The sequence below is a fragment of the Bubalus bubalis genome, chromosome 6 (assembly GCF_019923935.1).
Source record: "Bubalus bubalis isolate 160015118507 breed Murrah chromosome 6, NDDB_SH_1, whole genome shotgun sequence".
Lineage (NCBI taxonomy): Eukaryota > Metazoa > Chordata > Mammalia > Artiodactyla > Bovidae > Bubalus > Bubalus bubalis.
In genome coordinates, this window is record NC_059162.1 from 20,141,953 (window position 1) to 20,163,099 (window position 21,147).

Consider the following 21,147-nt stretch of genomic DNA (forward strand, 5'->3'; position numbering starts at 1 on the left):
AAATTACCAACTTGAACAAGATTACAAGACATTATAGACATTATAGCCTGTGTATTGTTAAAACTAATACTAGAGACATGCCCCTATGTACTTGGCCAAGACACAAATATACCAGAAAATCTTGCCTGGAAGTATATTTTCCTGTTTGCTGAGAAGGTTGGTGAGGCTCTAGTTTTATAAAAGTTAAATGAAAAAGCAAAACTGACTCTCTAAGACAAAGTCAGAGTAGGTCTGAAGATTAAATGGTATAAAAATTTTGAGATGTTTACATAGTGCCTCAGAAACATTCACTGACTATAAAAGAAGAACATATTAGATATAAAAAGCTGTTTTGTTTGGTTTAGTTTTGACTAGGAATGATTAATTTCCTGCTGAATCTAGATACTAGAATTTTTGCTTCAGTTCTGTAGTGAAACTTACTTTGGACTTGTCTTTTGGACACAGAAACTTGTGTTTCTGAGTTTATAATAGTTAATATAAACTTAAGGAAATAGGATAAAAAAATAAAGAAGATTGTTTAGAGAGATGATCATAGTAGGTGTTCGATATACTGGTAAAACACTGTACAAAGATGGGAAGATAATATCCACCTTTTGAATTGTTCTAATTTTATTTGGGGGGATAGTTGATAAATTTTTAGCTTTCAGTTGACTCAAAAAGAATGAGAAATGATAAATCCTCAGGCATACAAAAATAGGAGAAGTCAAACTTTCTGGTTTATTAAAGTTGTAATAACTGTTCCAAAATGCCAGTAGCATAACTAGCTCTAAAAATATTACATTCATTTCCAGCTCAACTTATTTTCTTCTCTCTCAAACCACTTGTTGATTTATTTAATCAACATTTAATGTGCTTAGCATTATACAGGGCTCCCCAGGTGGTGCTAGTGGTAAAGAATCTGCCTGCCAGTGTAGGAGGTGCGATTTGATCCCTGGGTTGGGAAGATCCTCTACAGCAGGAAATGGCAACCCACTCCAGTATTTTTGCCTGGAAAATCCCATGGACAGAGGAACCTGGCGGGCTACAGTCCACAGGGTTGCAGAGAGTCAGACACGGCTGAGCAATTAAGCATGGCATAGCATTATACAGATAGTAAGGTAAATATAAAATAATACATTGTCCCTGTCCTCAAGAAACGTGCATTCTAGCTGGGGAAACAAGATCTATATCCTTTTAAAAATGAAGTTATCCAAAGCTCCAACAACAACAGAATGGATAAAAACGAATCATTCATTTACTTAAATGAGTATAAATATATTTTATATAAAGAATGAAAATGAAAACATGTATGATTTTCATATAATGTTCAGTAAAGGAAGCCAGACACAAAAGAATACATATTGTATGATTATATGTATGTAAGTTTCAAAAAACTAAGCTATGGTGCTTGGGGTTGCATATTTAGGTGGTAAAATTATACAGAAAAGGGGATTACCATATTTGTTAGGGTAGTGGTTATCTTTTTGTGAGAAGTAGAGGAGGAGGGAGTGTTAGTGATTAGACAAGAGCATGAAGGGGCTTTTCTAACAGTTTTCTGTTTCTCTACTTGGAGAAAAATTCATAGATATTCACCTAGGGATAAATCATTGAGCATTTCACTTTTATGTACTCTGTTCTGTGTGCATTATATTTCACAATTCAAAAGATTTTTAAAGTAAACAACAATTTTAAAAAACCAAGTTTTTCCATGTTAGAACAGTAAGTGTAGAGGAAGTTGGAGAGAGGAAGGATCATCATAGGTTGGAATAATTTGGGGAAGAACAAAAGGCAGTGAAACTAGCTGGACCTTTAAGAATGGGTGTTATGTTTGTACGCTTAGTTGTCTGACTCTTGGAGACCCATTGGACTGTAACCTGCCAGGTTCCTCTGTCCATGGGATTTTTTAAGCAAAAATAGTGCCATTTCCTTCTCTAGGGGATCTTCCCAACCCAGGGATCAAACCCAGACTCCTATGTCTCCTGCATTGCAGGCAGATTATCTACTGAGCTATCCGGGAAGCCCATGCTGCTGCTGCTGCTGCTGCTAAGTCGCTTCAGTCGTGTCCTCCTCTGTGCGACCCCATAGACGGCAGCCTACCAGGCTCCTCCATCCATGGGATTTTCCAGGCGAGAGTACTGGAGTGGGGTGCTATTGCCTTCTCTGCGGGGAAGCCCATAGATTTACATAAATGGAGAGAATGGAACTCATCAATTTCTGGATGAGTTACCAATGGTATCTTGAGCTTGATGAATTTGGGAGATAATTGAGTACCAGTATGACTAAAATATGTACTTCCCTGGTGACTCTGTGGTAAAGAATCTGCCTGCAATGCAGAAGACATGGATTCAATCTCTGGGACGGGAAGATCCCCTGGAGAAGGAAATGGCAACCTACTCCAGTATTCTTGCCAGGAAAGTTCTATGGACAGAGGAGCCTGTGGGGCTACAGTATGTGGGGTTGCGAAAGAGTCAGACACAACTTAGCTGCTAAAACAACAACCCAAAACAGCATGACTAAAGCAGGTGGTATTCTTAGAAAACAGTAATCTCATTGTTTTCTCAAAATCTACAAATTAGATTCAGATCAGAGTAGAAATGATTTTGAGTGCCAGGCAAGACTTGTACACTCTTTCCTTTAAGTAAAAGGGAATCAACCTAATGAAAACAGCAACATCCATTTCATTTTTGTGTTCAGTTGGAGAATATTTTTGCTCTATTTTCTTTGGTATGTGTTTTGAGTATATGTTTTGGTATATGTGTAATTTCATGTTTTTACATCATTTGTTTGTGATATGTCAAAAAAAAATTCTTAAATGTTAACCTTTGCATCCCAAAGTTAACTTTTGCTGAAGATTTCCATTAAATTTTCTGTGTAGAACCTAATGCTATAACTTTTTTAGATTATATTTTAAAAAACTGTAAGAAAATAACGTAATGAGACTAATATTTCAAGAATTGTAGAAGTTGGTCACCACAGTGACAGAAATTGCTGGATAAGTGAAGTGCCACTGGGTTCCTTGTCCTCTCCCTCACACCATGGGATAAATCTGTATCAAGATGGTTCTTTTTTAGATTTCCTCTACCTTTCTGCTCTTAAACTGCTTCTCTGCTTTGAGAAGCACAGTACCTGCCTTCACTGAAATGTACCTCAGGCTGAGATTTGGGGTGGGATAGCAGGTCAGTTGATCTTCCGCAGGAAGGTGCAGCTCTTTCATATCGGCTCAACCACACCGTCCATTCTTAAGCAACTGCAGACCAGGACAGGTGTGTTTTAGCTTTCAGCCTTTGGGGTTATTTGACCAACAAATAGTCTTTTGGGAAGACTATAGCAGTCCCAGGAATTAACAGGTCAGAATGTTCACACAAGTTAACCTTTTTCTAACAACGAGTGTGAAGGTAACAGAAGCTGATCCTAGTTAGTTAGTTCTTCTAACTTAAACTAATTATCACTATTGACAAGTGCGGCAAGGGTTGCATGGGACCGAAGGCTGAAGCGTGGCCATCTAGCATTCCTAGCAAAATGATTTCCTACGAGCATTCCTTTTCTTCTGCATTCCATCCCGCACCTGGCCAAACCTGACCATAGGTTGTCCTGTGTTAGCTGCTGTGGTGGTGCCCTGCACCCAGGCCAGCTAAAGGAGTCTCGGACCCTTTCTCTCTTGGGCCCCTGCCCAGCACCTTCATACAGAGATGACTTTAAAAGAGTGAAAAAAAAAAAGAAAACTGCACCATTCCCAGAAATCTGGCTCCCTTTCTCCTTCCATTCTAGGTGCCCGTCGTCCATCTTCACTGCTTCCATGGCCCTGTCATACTCACAACTTTTGGCTTCTGTCTGGGCACCTGAACAAAGGACTAAAATCTCCACTGCAGGCTGTTTTTAGGTCTTGTGTAAAAATCTTGCACAGCCTTGCTAATGCAACTTTCAGTTTTTCCTCTAGGACAAACACTTTACCAAAATATGCAACTTTTTTTTGGTGGGAAGAGAGATTGTCCTGTGATTTCTACCCATTTCCTGAGGCCTGTGGAAATAAACCTTTATGTACTTAAAGTTATACAGAAAACAGAATAAAATTAATACCAAACTCAAAAAAAAAAAAAAAAAAAAAGAATTGTAGGCCTAGAAAGAAATTATAGTAGGTCTTATAGTCAAGTTGCTTGTGAAATATTACTGTCATACTTTCTCAAAATTCTTCTGAGGAGTAGCTGCCATAGACTGGTTTAAACTATTAAGCTTCATTGTCTTGTGAAATAATCAGGAAATTTAAATACATGTTGAAGAGTCTGACCTTTCAAATACATTTAAAATTAGATATTTCCTCGGTTCAATAACACTCAGCTTAACTGAGAAAATTAAACTTGAGTACCAGCGTGACCACAATAAAATAGGTTTATTTCCTGTTGAAATCAAGATCCTGTTTGTCATTATCGCCTTTGTTAAAAGTTTTTTTATAGATACTAATATTGACTCATGGACAGCTAGTGCTTTAATTTTTTTTTTTTTTTAATATAACTAAAGAACATTTATTTGTTTTTCACCAAGATTTTATCTTGAGGACGTAACTAAACCGTGCCTCCACTCTCCACCCCAATTTGAAGGAGGATTAGTACAGTGGATGTTATAAAACAGGTATGAACAGTTTGAGGGACTGGAACCAAAGTTAACTGACAAAAACCAACTTCCATCTAAATCATCATAGAAATGTTTAAGTAAAAAAAAGGGGGGGAAAGGGGTTTTCAGATTGAACAAGATCATCACATTTTATCTAATACATTCAATTCTGGCTAGGGTATACCAAAATGGAAACAGGATAACTATAATACGAAATTTCTAGTACAGCACACTGCACACCTGTGTTCCAAGCCCACTCCCATTCCCCTAATGCTTCCAAACTCAACTATTTCCCAGCCTGTTGGGCCTGTTGATGAAGGAGCATGTAGATCTTCTCTTTAATCCAATCTTTGTTATAAGGCTGGTATATCTGGGTATCAGCTCGGTAAACAAGGCAGCTGAGGCCTGCCAGGTCATCAATAAAATCAAACAACTGACTGATATCATATGTGATAGAGGGGCTGTTGGGATTCATTCTCTTCAGATGTTCTTCATACATTTTACAAACACCTTCCATACACTCATTCACAGATTCATAGTCAGCGTAAGTTCTGCCTTCTGGCCTCTTGGTAGGCTGTACCAGCAAGATGGTGTGAGATATTGCTCCAAAGTCTCCCGCTGTAGCCGATGCCAACTCCGCTGCCACACCTAATGCTTTAATTAAATTGCTAGTATATTTTAAATTTCTCCTTTATGAAAATCTTTATAACTAAGTCACCTATAAGAAGCATGAACCTACTAATGCTTTTGACTTTTGGTGATAATCTTTTAAATTTGGATAGTGTTTTTTAACCCTCTTCCCTTCCTTGCAAAACTCTATCTTAATGCCATTTATTGATTACTTATATGCAGTCTAAAATCAACTGCAATGGTGATAGCAGCCATGAAATTAGAAGACAATTGCTTCTTGGAAGGAAAGCTATGACAAATCTAGACAGTGTATTATAAAGCAAAGACATCACCTTGCCCACAAAGATCCATATAGTAAAGGCTATATGGTCTTTCCGGTAGTCATGTATAGATGTGACAGTTGAACCATAAAGAAGGCAGAGCACCAAAGAATTGATGTTTTCAAACTGTGGTGCCAGAGAAGACTCTTGAGAGCCACTTGGACTGCAAGGAGTTCAAACCAGTTGGTCCTAAAGGAAATCAACCCTGAATACTCATTGGAAGAACTGATGCTGAAGCTTCAATAATTTGGCTACCTGATGCAAAGAGTGGACTCATTGGAAAAGATCCTGATGCTGGGAAGTACTGAAGGCAGAGGGAGAAGAGGGCGACAGGATGAGATGGTTGGATGGCATCACTGATTCGGTGGACATGAACTTGGGCAAACTCCGGGAGATGGTGAGGGACAGGGAGACCTGGCGTGCTGCAGCCCATGGTGTTGCAGAGTCAGACGTGACTCAGTGACTGAACAACAACAACTATGCAGTGTAACAAAGAAGCTTTTCACCATATTTCTCATCTCACTGGAGTAAAAATTGACAGTATTGTTCACTGGTATTATGAAAATGTGTTTTCTTTTTTAAATTTTTATTTATTTCTTCTTGGTTGTGCTATGTCTTTGTTGCTGCACGTGGGCTTTCTCTGGTTACAGAGAGCTGAAGGTGGGAGGAAGGGGTTACTCTCTAGTTGCAGTGTGCAGTCTTATTGTGGTGGCTTCTCTCCTTGCTGAACAAGGCCTCTAGGCACGCAGGCTTCAGTAGTTGTGATGCACAGGCTTAGTTGCCCTGGGGCATGTGGAATCTTCCTGGTCAGGGGTCAAACTGGTATCCCTTGCCTTGCACTGAACCACTGAACCACCAAGAAAGTCCCCTGGAAATATATTTTCATTCATTCGTTTAGTCACCAAAAATCTATTGAATATCTCGTATATGTCACATGCTGAATATTAGAAGAAAACAAAAACAATAGTCCCAGATTTTGAGATTATTTATAGTCTATGACCTGAGAGTGGCTGGAGAAGTTAGGAGAGGGGTCAGAAAAGTCAGCAGACTGTTGCGCTACAGTGAGATATATGCATACTATGTTCTGAGCACTGAGGGAACAGAGAAGAAAGATACCTAACTTGGATAGGTATGGAATATAATAGGTGGGAGAGGGAAAGAGAAAAGATACTGGGGAAGACTTATGGGAGGTGGTAAGTCTTAATCTGAATTCTGAAGATGAGCAAGAGTTAGTGAAGAGAGACAGTTTCTAGGAAAAAAGAACATCAGTTGCATGTTTGTAATAATTTCAGTGATCCATAACTGGAATAACCACAGATATTTAAATGCATCCCATTTCCTTTAAATGAACTTAGATGTTTTAAAGAAGTACCAGAGCTGGACATCCAGTTATGTGTTTTATTGTTTAACTTTTCAAAAATTATAAAATACAACCTATCCAAAAAAGTGTTTAAAACACATATGTAAAATTTAACAAGTAGTTTTAAACACTCATGTGGCTGTCTTAATTGCAACCTGTGGAGTCTTTAGTTGCGGCATGTGAACCCTTGGTTGAGACATGGGATCTAGTTCCCTGACCAGGGATTGAACCTGCATTCCCTATATCAGGAGCATAGTGTCTTGGCCACTGAACCACCAGGGCAGGCCCCCAAAACAAACACTCATGTAACCACCAGCAATAGAACATTGTCAGCATCCTAGAAGCATCATCTTGTGCCCTTCCCTAATCACATGCTGCCCTGCCTCCCTATAGTTTTAACGTGTATAAATCCCTAAACAATATATTTCAGTCTTGCTTGTTTCTTAAACTTTATGTTTTGGGGTTATACTGTCATGAATTCTTTTGCTCAGTATGTTCGAAATCCATCCATATTGTTGAATATAATTTAATTCAGTTCATTACAGTGTAGTATTTGATTATATGAATATATGGCCATTCTACTAGTAAATGGACACTCAGGAGTCCATTATGAATAGTGCTGCTAACAATATTCTTGTACTTTTACCAATTATGTTCTTTCAAACAATGTCACCATTCATACCTATGAAAAAATGATAAATGAATAAAACTTTCACTTATAAATATAAAATATGTTAATGCTTATCTTTTCAAACTTACTAATGATCCTTCATCAATTGTAATTTACTCATTATAATTTATTAGCAATGGGAGATTAGAAGTGCCAATTTTTTTAAAGCTGGTTAAAAAAAATCTCAGTGAACAATCTGTAAGTTAAAAACAAAATCAGCTGCAATAAGTTAGTACACAATTGTGGATGAATGGCTATAGGTGGAGAAAATTGCTACTCTTTGAAAGTTGCTCAGTCCAAAAACATTTTATTACAATCAAAAGATTAAAAGTGTAATTTATAATTTAGGTCACAACCTGGTCTTTTAGTTTCCTGATTGCACAAAATGAACAATAAATCTCTTGTCACTAGTATTGCCATTGTGAATAGGGCAAGTGTATCAGAAAGACTCGTTTGTCAGCTTTTATGGTTTTAACATGGGCTGTTACCCAAAAAAAAGAACTTTTGTTTTGCTCTTTTTTTTTTTTTAATATCTAGTCAAGTGATCCCAAAGGATTATTTACTGTTGGTTCAAAAGGTAATAAACTGGGAGACCAAAGTCCTATTTTAACAGTAGGAAAATATAATTTAAGCTGTTTCATTGAGAGCCTCCTCTGTATATGTTCCCCAGTACCCAAATGCATGCTGTTTTAACATTTCTGGTATTGACGTTAAGACAAAAGCCATCCACTTAAATTTGGACTTTTGGCTCTGACCACTGCTTCTATAAACTTGATGTGAGCCATTTCATCTCTTTTGTCTCCCTCTTCATATTTTATTAGTATAGCAATAGAGTTTTCAAAAAAGTTTGCACTTTTTCTTGATCCTGCACAGCAAATATTATCCTCTCTTTATGGGAGTCAAAGTTAAACTGGAACAATTATGTTCAAATTGAGCATATATATACTGACATGTTTCAATTCTCATTTCCTTTTCTGTATATCCTGTAACTGTTTTCTTTGTTGTTACCATGGGGATTACATTTAACATGCTAATGTTATAACATTTTAAGTTGAATTTATACCAACTTAAATAACACAGAAACTGCTTCTGTACAGCTCCACCCCACCCCTTTTAGTTATTGATGTTACAAAAGTACATCTTTATATACTTTATGCCCTCAAACTAATTACGCTGCATTAGTCTCTTAAATTATGTACAAAACAGAATATAGAATAACAAACCAAAGTTACACCAATACTCACTTTTAGACTAATGTTTTAAAGTGTATTAGTCTCTTAAATCATGTAGAAAACAAAAAGTGGAATTGCAGATCATTTTTACTATAATACTAGCTTTTGTAATTGTCCATGTGTTCACTGACATCTTTATTTCTTCATACTGCTTTGAGTTACTGTCCAGCGTCCTTTCATTTCTACCTGTAGGGTACCCTTTAGTATTTCTTACAGGGCAGACCTAGTGGTAAGGGACTCCCTGAGCTTTTGTTTATCTGGAAATTTCTTAATTTCTCCTTCATTTCTGAAAGATAATTTTGCTGGATAGAGAATTCTTGGTTGACAGGTGTTTCCCCCCCCGCCTTTTAGAATTTTGAATATATTAGCCCATTGCCTTCTGGTCTCTGAAGTTTCTGATGAGAAATCTGTTGATAATCTTATTGAGGCTCTCTTGTATGGGACAAGTGGCTTCTCTTCTGTTGCATTCAAGATTCTCTCTTTGTCTTTGACTTTCAACCATTTGATTTTAATGTGCCTCAGTGTGCATATGTTTGAGTTCATTCTATTTGGAGTTCATTGAGCTTCTGGATGTTTATATGCATACCTTTTTATCAAACTTGGGAAATTTTAGACCATTATTTCTTCAAATAATCTCTCTGCCCCTTTTGCTTTCTTCTTCTTGTATACCCAAAGTGTGTATGTTGGTTCACTTTTGTTGATATCCCACAATTCCCTGGGATATGTTAATTATTCTTCAATCTTTTTTCTTTCTGTTCTTCAGACTCAATAATTTCCATTTGTCCTATCTCCAGGTGTGTTAATTCTTTCTGCCTGCTCAAATCTTCCTTTGAATCCCTCTAGTAAATTTTTATTTCAGTAATTATACTTTTAGTTCTAGAATTCCTTTTTGATTTATTTTTAGGTTTTCCTGTCTTTTTACTGATATTTCCATTTTCTTAATACATTATTTTCCTGACTTTCTACACATCTTCTTTTAGTTATTTGAGAATCTTTGGTTTTAAAGTATTGTTTACTAGGTCTGTCATCTGGTCTTTCTGGAACAGTTTCTTTTTTTTTTTTTTCCTTTGAGTGATACTGAACTGTTCCTTTGTATGTCTTATGATTTTTTGACTGAAAATTGGACATTTGAGTGTAATGATAGGTAACTGGAAATCAGATTTGCTGGGTTTTGTTTTTTCAGATTTATTTAGTTATAACTGAAAAAATTGTGAAATAAAGTATACAACATGATGATTTTTGTATATGTATACTTTGCAATAAGTTACCCCATCACATTAATTAACACACCCATCACCTGATGTATATTTACCTTTGTGTGTGTGTACGAGAGAACATTTATTCTCTTAGCAAATTTTGGTTATACAGTAGAGTGACATCAGATCAGATCAGATCAGTCGCTCAGTCGTGTCCGACTCTTTGCGACCCCATGAATCGCAGCACGCCAGGCCTCCCTGTCCAACACCAACTCCCGGAGTTCACCCAGACTCACGTCCATCGAGTCAGTGATGCCATCCAGCCATCTCATCCTCTGTCGTCCCCTTCTCCTCTTGCCCCCAATCCCTCCCAGCATCAGAGTCTTTTCCAATGAGTCAACTCTTCACATGAGGTGGCCAAAGTATTGGAGTTTCAGCTTTAGCATCATTCCTTCCAAAGAAATCCCAGGGCTGATCTCCTTTAGAATGGACTGGTTGGATCTCCTTGCAGTCCAAGGGACTCTCAAGAGTCTTCTCCAACACCACAGTTCAAAATCATGAATTCTTCCACGCTCAGCCTTCTTCACAGTCCAACTCTCACATCCATACATGACCACTGGAAAAACCATAGCCTTGACTAGACGGACCTTTGTTGGCAAAGTAATGTCTCTGCTTTTCAATATGCTATCTAGGTTGGTCATAACTTTCCTTCCAAGGAGTAAGCGTCTTAATTTCATGGCTGCAGTCACCATCTGCAGTGATTTTGGAGCCCAGAAAAATAAAGTCTGACACTGTTTCCACTGTTACCCCATCTATTTCCCATGAAGTGATGGGACCGGATGCCATGATCTTCGTTTTCTGAATGTTGAGCTTTAAGCCAACTTTTTCACTCTCCGCTTTCACTTTCATCAAGAGGCTTTTTAGTTCCTCTTCACTTTCTGCTATAAGGGTGGTGTCATCTGCATATCTGAGGTTATTGATATTTCTCCCGGCAATCTTGACTCCAGTTTGTGTTTCTTCCAGTCCAGCGTTTCTCATGATGTACTCTGCATAGAAGTTAAATAAACAGGGTGACAATATACAGCCTTGACGTACTCCTTTTCCTATTTGGAACCAGTCTGTTGTTCCATGTCCAGTTCTAACTGTTGCTTCCTGACCTGCATACAAATTTCTCAAGAGGCAGGTCAGGTGGTCTGGTATTCCCATCTCTTTCAGAATGACTGTGACATCAGATACACATCACCATATATAAAATAAATAAGAATTTACTGTATAGCACAGGAAACTATATTTAGTATCTTGTAATAACCTATAATGGAAAAGAATCAGAAAAAAGGAAATATCTATATCTATCTAACCAAATCACTTTGTTATATATCTGAAACTAACACAAAATTGTAAATCAGGTGTACTTTAAGAAAAAGTAGATAGCAATATAATGTTATCAATATAGTCACCGTGGTATACATCAGAACCTTATTCATTATGTAACTGAAAGGTTGCACCCTTTTACTAATCTCTCCCTGTTTCCCCCTACTTCCCAATCCCTGGCAACCACTTTTCTACTCTGTGTTTCTAGGAGCTCAGTTTGTTTGTTTTTAATTTTACATGTCAGTGATAGCATGCGGTGTTTATCTCTCTCTCTGGCTTATTTCACCTCCAGGTGAAATATCTCTGGGGCATAATTCCCTCCAGATTCATTCATGTTGTCATAAGTGACTGGATTTCTGTCTTTTTTTAAGACTGAGGAGTATTTTTTTCCTTGATCCATTTACCCATTGATGGACACTTAGATTGTTTCCATACTTTGGCTATTGTGAAAAATGCTGCAGTTTAATACAGATATCTTTTTGCAATAGTGGTTTTGTTTCCTCTGAATATATACACAGAGGTGGAATATAACTATATATACAATAGTGGTTTTGTTTCCTCTGTATATATACACAGAGGTGGAATTGCTGGATCATATGGTAATCCTGTTTCTAATTTCTTGAGAAACCTCCACACTGTTTTCCATAGTTGCTATACCAGTTTACATTCCCACCAACAGTATACAGAAATTCCCTTTTCCCCACATTCTTGCTAGCATTTGTTATCTCATCTTTTAAATAATAGCCATTCTAACAGGTATGAATTGTTATCTCATTGTGGTTTTTTTTTAATTATTTGGCTGCATCAGGTCTTAGTTGCAACACATGTGATCCTTAGTTTCTGTATGCCAACTCTTAGTTGTGGCTTGTGGGATCTAGCTCCTTGACTAGGGATCAAACCCCGATCCCCTGCATTGGGAGCGTGGCATCCCAGCCACTGAACCAACCAGGAAGGTCCCTCATTGTAGTTTTGATTTGTATTTCCCTTATGATTAGTGATGTTGAGCACCTTTTCATGTGCCTGTGGGCCACTTGTGTATTTTCTTTGGAAAATGTCTGTTCAGGTTCTTTGCCCATTTTTAAATTGCACAATATGGTTTTTTGCTATTGAGTTATATGAGCTCCTTGTATGCTGTGGATGTTAATCACTTATTGGATATATGGTTTGTAAACATTTTCTCCCATTCCATATGTTGCTTTTTCATTTTATTTATGGTTTCCTTTGCTGTGCCAAAGCTTTTTAATTTGATGTAGTCCCCTTTTTTATTTTTTTGCTTTTGTTGCTTGTACTTTTGGCATCAAGTCCAAAAAACCTGGAGAGAGAGCTTACCCTCTGTGTTTTCTTCTTGTAGTTTTACTGTTTTTCAGGAGTTATGCTTAAGTCTTTAATTCATTTTTAGTTGATTTTTGTGTATGGTGTAATTCTTTTTTTTTTTTTTAAATTACTGTGGGCTATCTCTGTGCTGAGAATTAGCCTAAGGTGTAAAATTAAGGTCTTTTCAAGTCTTTTCCAAGCCTGTGCCTTTCCCTGGTCATTTACAATAATCTTCTAATTTCCCCTGTGTATGTAGTTGCTTTTGAATGTCCTAGTCTTTGGTATCTGACTCCAAAAAGGAGACAAGAGAAAATGAAGAGGAAGAAAAAAAAAGACATCAACCCTTTAAATCACCTGGCAGTCACTTCAGCCAGAAGGTGAAGGGCTTGCAGCAAACTAGGGAGGTTACAACAATGGTCTCTGTGTCTGCACTTCCATGATCAGAATGCAGTTCCCTATTATTTGGATGGCAGAGTCCATATTGCCTACCCTAGCTCCTAGTAGGAGCATATAAGCCACATGCATGGCTGCCTGCCATGGGATTAGGGGATGGGAGATGGGTAGCCTATGCTAAACTAAAATTTGAAATTAACTGGAATTAACTGTAATTAGTGATCCTTTCTTATCCATTCATCAGCTGATGGGCATCTAGGTTGCTTCCATGTCCTGGCTATTATAAACAGTGCTGCGATGAACATTGGGGTACACATGTCTCTTTCCCTTCTGGTTTCCTCAGTGTGTATGCCCAGCAGTGGGATTGCTGGATCATAAGGCAGTTCTATTTCCAGTTTTTTAAGGAATCTCCACACTGTTCTCCATAGTGGCTGTACTAGTTTGCATCCCCACCAACAGTGTAAGAGGGTTCCCTTTTCTCCACACCCTCTCCAGCATTTATTGCTTGTAGACTTTTGGATCACAGCCATTCTGACTGGCATGAGCCATGTTATTATCCCCATAACATGTTAAATTCTGCATTTCCTTTCAAAGCCCATTACAAATCAAAAAGTGACCTTGCGATTCTCTAAATTCCCTTGCATTTATCATACCTCTCAATGTCTTTAGTTACTTCATTTTCTAATAGTCTTATGGGCAATCAGAAAGGTACAAAATTCCAGTTAAAGTCCTGGAGATATAATCTTCACGATGATAACTATAGTTAATAATAGTGTATTGTATATATTAAAGTTGCTGAGAGAGTAGATCTTAAAAGTTCTCGTCACAAGAAAAAAATTGTAATTAACTATGTTTGATGTTAAGATTTATTGCCAGGATCCTTTCACAATGTGTGTGTGTGTGTGTGTGTGTGTGTGTGTGTGTGTGTATAGCATCATTCGGAGAAGGCAATGGCACCCCACTCCAGTACTCTTGCCTGGAAAATCCCATGGACAGAGGAGCCTGGTGGGCTGCTGTCTACGGGGTCGCACAGAGTCGGATGCCACCGAAGTGACTTAGCAGCAGCAGCATAGCATCATTATGTTGTATACCTGAAACTAATGTAAAGTTATATATCAGTAAAAGAATAGTATCCATATAAATTTATAATTTAAAAGTTGTTAAAGATGGGAGACAGTATAGGAGAGATATTAACTTTATCTTTTATAGTAAGAAGTCAATTAGATATTGTCTAAAATTGAAACATTTGAACAACAAAACTCAAATTCTCAATAATCTGTTTTATTAACCATAGAAATAAGTCTGTTAGGAAAATAAGAAAATGATTGAAGTTCAGTAATTCCTTCTCTTTGTGTTAAATTTCAGTAAAATTGTATTTATTACATTTTACTTTAAAAATAGCACATGTAGTATGATCACAATAAAGTGTGGAAAATTCTGAAAGAGATGGGAATACTAGACCACCTGACCTGCCTCTTGAGAAACCTGTATGCAGGTCAGGAAGCAACAGTTAGAACTGGACATGGAACAACAGACTGGTTCCAAATAGGAAAAGGAGTACGTCAAGGCTGTATATTGTCACCCTACTTATTTAACTTATATGCAGAGTACATCATGAGAAATGCTGGGCTGGAAGAAGCACAAACTGGAGCCAAGATTGCCGGGAGAAATATCAATAACCTCAGATATGCAGATGACACCACCCTTATGGCAGAAAGTGAAGAGGAACGAAAAAGCCTCTTGATGAAAGTGAAAGCGGAGAGTGAAAAAGTTGGCTTAAAGCTCAACATTCAGAAAACAAAGATCGTGGCATCCAGTCCCACCACTTCATGGGAAATAGATGGGGAAACAGTGTCAGACTTTATATTTTGGGGCTCCAAAATCACTGCAGATGGTGATTGCAGCCATGAAATTAAAAGACGCTTACTCCTTGGAAGAAAAGTTATGACCAACCTAGATAGCATATTGAAAAGCAGAGACATTACTTTGCCAACAAAGGTCCGTCTAGTCAAGGCTATGGTTTTTCCATTGGTCAAGTATGGATGTGAAAGTTGGACTGTGAAGAAAGCTGAACACAGAAGAATTGATGCTTTTGAACTGTGGTGTTGGAGAAGACTCTTGAGAGTCCCTTGGACTCCAAGGAGATCCAACCAGTCCATTCTAAAGGAGATCAGCCCTGGGATTTCTTTGGAGGGAATGATGCTAAAGCTGAAACTCCAATACTTTGGCCACCTCATGTGAAGAGTTGACTCATTGGAAAAGACTCTGATGCTGGGAGGGATTGGGGGCAGGAGGAGAAGGGGACGACAGAGGATGAGATGGCTGGATGGCATCACCAACTTGATGGACATGAGTCTGAGTGAACTCCGGGAGATGGTGATGGACAGGGAGGCCTGGCGTGCTGCGATTCATGGGGTCGCAAAGAGTCAGACACGACTGAACGACTGAACTGAACTGAGTATGATTTACTCCATTTTTTAAAAATGTGATGTCACGTTACTTGAAATTGACATAAAGAGGAAATTGAGGTTAACCTGAACATTGCTTTTCTTCGTCACTTTTCATAAATGTCATTTACTAAAAGACCCAAATAAGGTTAAAAAAGAGCTTGTGGAAAACGTAAGACTATGTGTAGACTTTGTTTGGCTCCTAATTCAAACAAACCAATTATCCTAAAAAATGTGTTAAACAATTAATAAAATTTGGAGGCTTACAGAATAGTTTATAGTATTTAGGAATTGTTAGTTTTTTAGGTGTGATAGTATTGCAGTTTTTGTTTGTTTATTTTTGGCCACACAGCTTGTGGGATCTTAAAGGTTCCACAACCAGGGATCAAATCCAGGCCCTTGGCAGTGAACGCCAAGTCCTAACCACTGGAACAACAGCGAATTTCCCAAAAATGTTTTTAAAAAAGGGTGTTGAGATCATGTTTTCTTAAATCATGGTCTCATTTTAGGCTATATTCTATTGATTCCTTGTTATGAAAAGTTACGAAATTCTCTCAGAGTTTCTTCTACCTCTGTGCCTCAGTATTTTATGAAAATTTATAGTGTGTGATTCTTGTCTGGAGAATCCCCATGGACAGAGGATCCTGGCAGGCAACAGTCCATAGGGTCACGAAGAGTTGGACACAACTGAGTGACTTCACTTTCTTTTCTATAGTGTGTACATTCTGTTCCATAATTTACACAAATGTTCAATGGAGGAAAGCCCCAAAACTGGTGAGAGTAAGAAGCAGATGGGAAAATTGGTGGGTATTAAAAGAGATATGTGTAGTGTATATATAAAGAAAAATCTGGTTTCATATATATATATATGCAAATAGTAAGATGATAGAATTTATGAACAATTTTTATTTTATTTTATATGATTCTTTTTTCTTTCTGTATTTTCTAAAATATATGTATACTGCTCAGTAACAGATTATGGGAAAAGAAAGGCATATAAGTTAGTTACTGTTTCTGGTGCTACAATCATTTTTAAATTGTTTAGAATAAAAATTAAGGACATTTTTCCTGGTCAGAATGAGGTGTAAAGCTAAGATAGGAATATTCAAAGATAACCAGTTTTCTTTTATTTTGGATTTCTTTTTCACTGACAAGGGACTGTACTTAGTCGCTCAGTCGTGTCTGACTCTTTGTGGCCCCATAGACTGAAGCCCACCAGACTCCTCTGTTCATGGGATTTCTCAGGCAAGAATACTGAAGGGTGCTGCCTTTTCTACTCCAGAGAATCTTCCCAAATCAGGGATCAAACCCATGCCTCTTGCTTCTCCTGCATTGGAAGGTGGATTCTTTACCACTAGTGTAACCACTGTGTTACGTTTTTATTTTCTGAACTTTTAATAGTGGCTTTTATTTTTTTAAAAAAAGGAGTTCCCTGGGTGGCCTAGTGGTTAGGATTCCTGGCTTTCATACACACACACACACACACACACACACACACACACACACAAAACCTCAATTGGCAACCCTGAGAAAACTAATAAACTGATTATTATGAGCAGCTTTGCATCTTCCCACCCAATGTTCTGAATAATCCTAAAAGGATATAGTCTTCATGTAGTTTATTGAGAAATTTTATCCATTTGTCTAGGTTTATAATCCATTCTTCCCAATCATGCTGAAATCATGTTAAAAAATTAGAATAACATCCAGGTCACAGTTCCTTATTCCCCATTATGATTAAGCAAAGTGAGCTTTTAGTAATGCTTAATCTCTTTTCTAAAATGTCTCTTTTGGCTCTGTGGACATAGAAATATTAATTGGGATTAGAGTGAATCACATTAATTTATAAAAGAGGAAAATAGATTAGATCTTGGAGCCATTCATTTAATAGAGTACTTTTTTTAAGTCTTTATTGAATTTGTTACAATATCACTTCTATTTTCTGTTTTTGGATTTTGGCCATGAGGCATGTGGGATCTTAGCTCCCTGACTGGGGATTAAACCTGCACCCCCTGTATTGGAAGGCGAAATCTTAAGCACTGGACCACCAGGGAAGTCCCTAGTAGAGTACTTTAAAGGAAAGTAGTAGATTAACTCTTCTTAAAGTAATTTTTAGAGGGAAAAAAATGAAATAAAACTCATTTTGCTTATAAAACTTTTTCTTGTATAATTTTTGATAATCCTGAAGATCATCTTGCAGACATTGGGCTTTGGAATTGGGCATATAGGAAAGGCTTCAGGAAGACACAGCAAAATTCCTTCTGTAATGGAAAGTGAAGCAATTTTAATGTTGAATCTTCAGATTGGGGGGAGAGAAAGATTTTTTTATGAGATTTTTTTCCTAATAAAATATTTTTTTAATTTGGAAAAATTAGAAAACCACTTTTTAAAGTAGACAGTATTTTACATAACTGTGATAATCTTGAATATGAAATTATATATTTGCCTGTTTATCATTCAACTTTAATGTAAGGATTTTCTAACATTTTTAAAAGCTCCTTTTAATGATGCTTTATGCTTCTTTGGTTTCTTTCCTCTTTTTATCCCAAGCAGGCAACTTTAAAATCTTTAACCTTCAGAGTTGTTTTAAGGTGTGTGTTTAAGAGGTTTGAATAACGAACACTTGACTAAGTGGAAATTCAGTGCAAAGGTGTTGACTCTCAGAATTTATTGAAATCTTATTGCCCATACTTTTACAAGAATAAAATAGCATTATCAAAAGTTTCAATATGTATAACCTTTGACTCAAAAATTTCTTCTAAGAATTTATTCAACAGAAGCACACAAATGAATATTTCTTTACAGCATTTTTAATAATGGCAAAAAACTGTAAGCAACCCAAACATACATCAATAAGGACTTGAATAGATAAACTATAGTGTATCTAAAATGATTGAGGTAGCTGTGTGTTTAGTGATGTGGAAAGATATCCAAAATAATGCCTAAGTGGAAAGTTGCCACTCAGTATAATCATATTTCTGTATGTAATATTAGCAAACGTATAATACAATACATTACACATATGAAGTCTAGAAAATATCCACTAAACTGTTACGTGGAAGTGATAAGATTATGAGACTTCTTCTTTCCAAATTATACATTTCTAAAATATCTCTTCTTTTTATGACAATTACATATTACATTTATAATCAAGACAAAGTCTACTATTCAAAGATCTCATTCTGCCAGTCCTCCAGTATTTTCTGTCGATCATGAAGCAGTGTGCAATTTTGGTTTCTCGGTAGATTCTAAAATTTTTCTCTTTCTCTTTTCCCTCACGTACATAGCCTTTGGTAATTAAATGTAATGATTGAATGGTGAACTTCAGTATGCACATGCTAGATCATCCTGCATACTAAAGCGCTGACCCTTTAACACGGAATCTTCATTATACATGGCTTGAGAAGATACCAAGACAGCTAGATAAATTTAGAGGAAAATGGACTTCAGAGTCTTCATGTATATATTCTTATACTTTTTACTATTATGACATGATTCAATAAAAAGTTAAAAAATGATTTGAAGAGTTTTATATAGTGTGAGATACTATGTTGGAAAAGGGTGATATTGAAAAACACAGTTTGTACATCCTGGCCATTGTTTCTTTATTTGCAGTACTTCTCATTTATAATTCTGTTGACAGTCTGACATCACTGTTACTGAAACAGAAGTTATATGGTCAGGTAGAAATGAAAACAAGGAAAACTTTCCTTTAATTGCTATATTACTGGTTGAAATGTTTGTACACCTGTTGAGATTCATAGTCAACAGGATTAAAAGTTATACCTAAGTAAATTATGTATTCTAAAGTAAAGTTACAGTTTAACCTTAACTAGACAGCTAACTTCTATAAAGCCAAGTATTACTCAGGAGTAGGGGGTGGTGGGTAGGCTTACTCCCTCCTTAAAGAGGAGTTATAAGGATTACTCTTGAAGTAGCCATGAGGCAGGCGGTCAAGAGAACTAATCCAACCTTTGAGTCTAAGATCAGACCCCCAGGAAATTTGGATAAATCTAGGAATGCTTATAGTCCAGGCTGAGCTTTTACCAAGTTAAATCATAAATTTGTGCTTTCCAGAAACATTTATTGAGAAATACTGTCATATATTCTCTCCTTATATAGAATATATAATAAATTTATATTCTACTGAGGACAAGCAGTTGATTGCAATATGAAATAATAAATGATAGGGGAGAAGTAGACCCACACACACACACACCCAGGTGAGGAACCTAACCTAGAGGGTAGAGTGGAGGAAAAGATAATGTTGGAGAAGGTTATGTGGAAGATGTGACCCTTGTACTCAATCCTTAAGAACAAGGAAGAGCTAAGTAAAGAGGAGTTTTGTTTCTTCTAGACAGAACTGTGTGTGCAAAGGCCAGTAGGCAAAAAAGGTGCATTAAGAGTACTTAAAATTGTTCCAGAAAGCTGGAGAATAGTGTTCTAGGGAAAATAAGCCAGAGAGAAACAAGTTTAAGCAGCCTCCTGGTTCAAGTGCAATAAGGGAGACCCAGGTTCAATCCCTGGGTAGGGAAGATTCCCTGGAAGGGGGAATGGCAACCCACTCCAGTATTCTTGCTGGAGGATTTCATGAACAGAGGAGCTTGGTGGGCTACTGTCCATGGAGCCAAAAAAAGTTGGACAAAACTAAGTGACTAACACTTTCACTACTACTTTCACTAAGAACTTTGGATTTGACTGGGAGGAGCAGAGGGGAAGGGAGTTATATAATTTATTTGAGCTTGAAGGTTATGAGAAAAATGGAATTAGAAGACCTCTAGTTCTGCAGTATAGTGGTAAGACTTATTTTTTTTTATGTATTGTTGGAGGAATCCCCTGGTAGTCCAGTGGTTAGAACTTGGTATTTCCATTTCCAGGGACCCAGGTTTAATCCCTGGTCAGGGAACTAAGATCTCACAAGTCATATAGTGTGCTCCCCCCACACCCCACCAAAACTGTATTCTTGGCAGTCTCCTAGTCCCACCATGCCTTACTCACAGCAAAAGCAAATGTAGATCTTCTCTAAAGGAAGACATCCTCACCTACTTCACTGGTGATTCAGTAGCTGAGACTGCAAGCTCCCAATGCAGGGGACATAGATCTGATCCCTTATCAGGGAAGATCCCATGTGCCACATATTGTGGTCAAAAAAAAAAGTAAAGGAATACATCCTCAGTTTAGGCCTCCAAAATCTCAAAGATTTACAAAAAATTAAATATGGGCCTCTTAATCAAATGTCATCAAACATACAAAGAAAAATACACCCATGAGAAAGAATCAGCAGAAGTAACACTGGTTCATTCAAGGACCTTAGATATTAAAATGATCAAACAATGTGAAATGTCTATGATATTTTTAAAGAAATAAAAGAATCATAAAATGAACACAAAAGGAATCACAAAAGAAGAAATGATCACAAATGACCAGGTAAATGTGAAAAATAAATGGAACTTTAAGAGATGTAAAGCAGTGGCTCTGATGATAAAGAATCTGCCTGCAGTGCAGGAGACCAGGTTCGATCCCTGGGTCGGGAAGATCCCCTGGAGAAGGAAATAGCTACCCACTCCAATATTCTTGCCTGGAGAATTCCATGGAGAGAAGAGCCTGGAGGGCTATAGTCCATGGGG

The 21,147-nt window shown here is 37.2% G+C and overlaps 2 protein-coding genes across 2 annotated transcripts in view; one reads left to right on the forward strand and one right to left on the reverse strand.

Moving 5' to 3' along the window:
- Positions 1 to 21,147, forward strand: part of GOLPH3L (golgi phosphoprotein 3 like) — a 49,297-nt gene that overhangs the window by 3,424 nt on the left and 24,726 nt on the right. The window lies entirely within an intron of this gene.
- LOC112585495 (enhancer of rudimentary homolog) lies at positions 4,874 to 18,916 on the reverse strand. The gene is made up of 2 exons (XM_044944637.1): positions 18,877 to 18,916; positions 4,874 to 5,241 (listed from the first exon to the last, which is right to left on the reverse strand). The coding sequence occupies exons 1-2, from the start codon at positions 18,914 to 18,916 to the stop codon at positions 4,874 to 4,876; spliced, it is 408 nt and encodes a 135-aa protein (XP_044800572.1).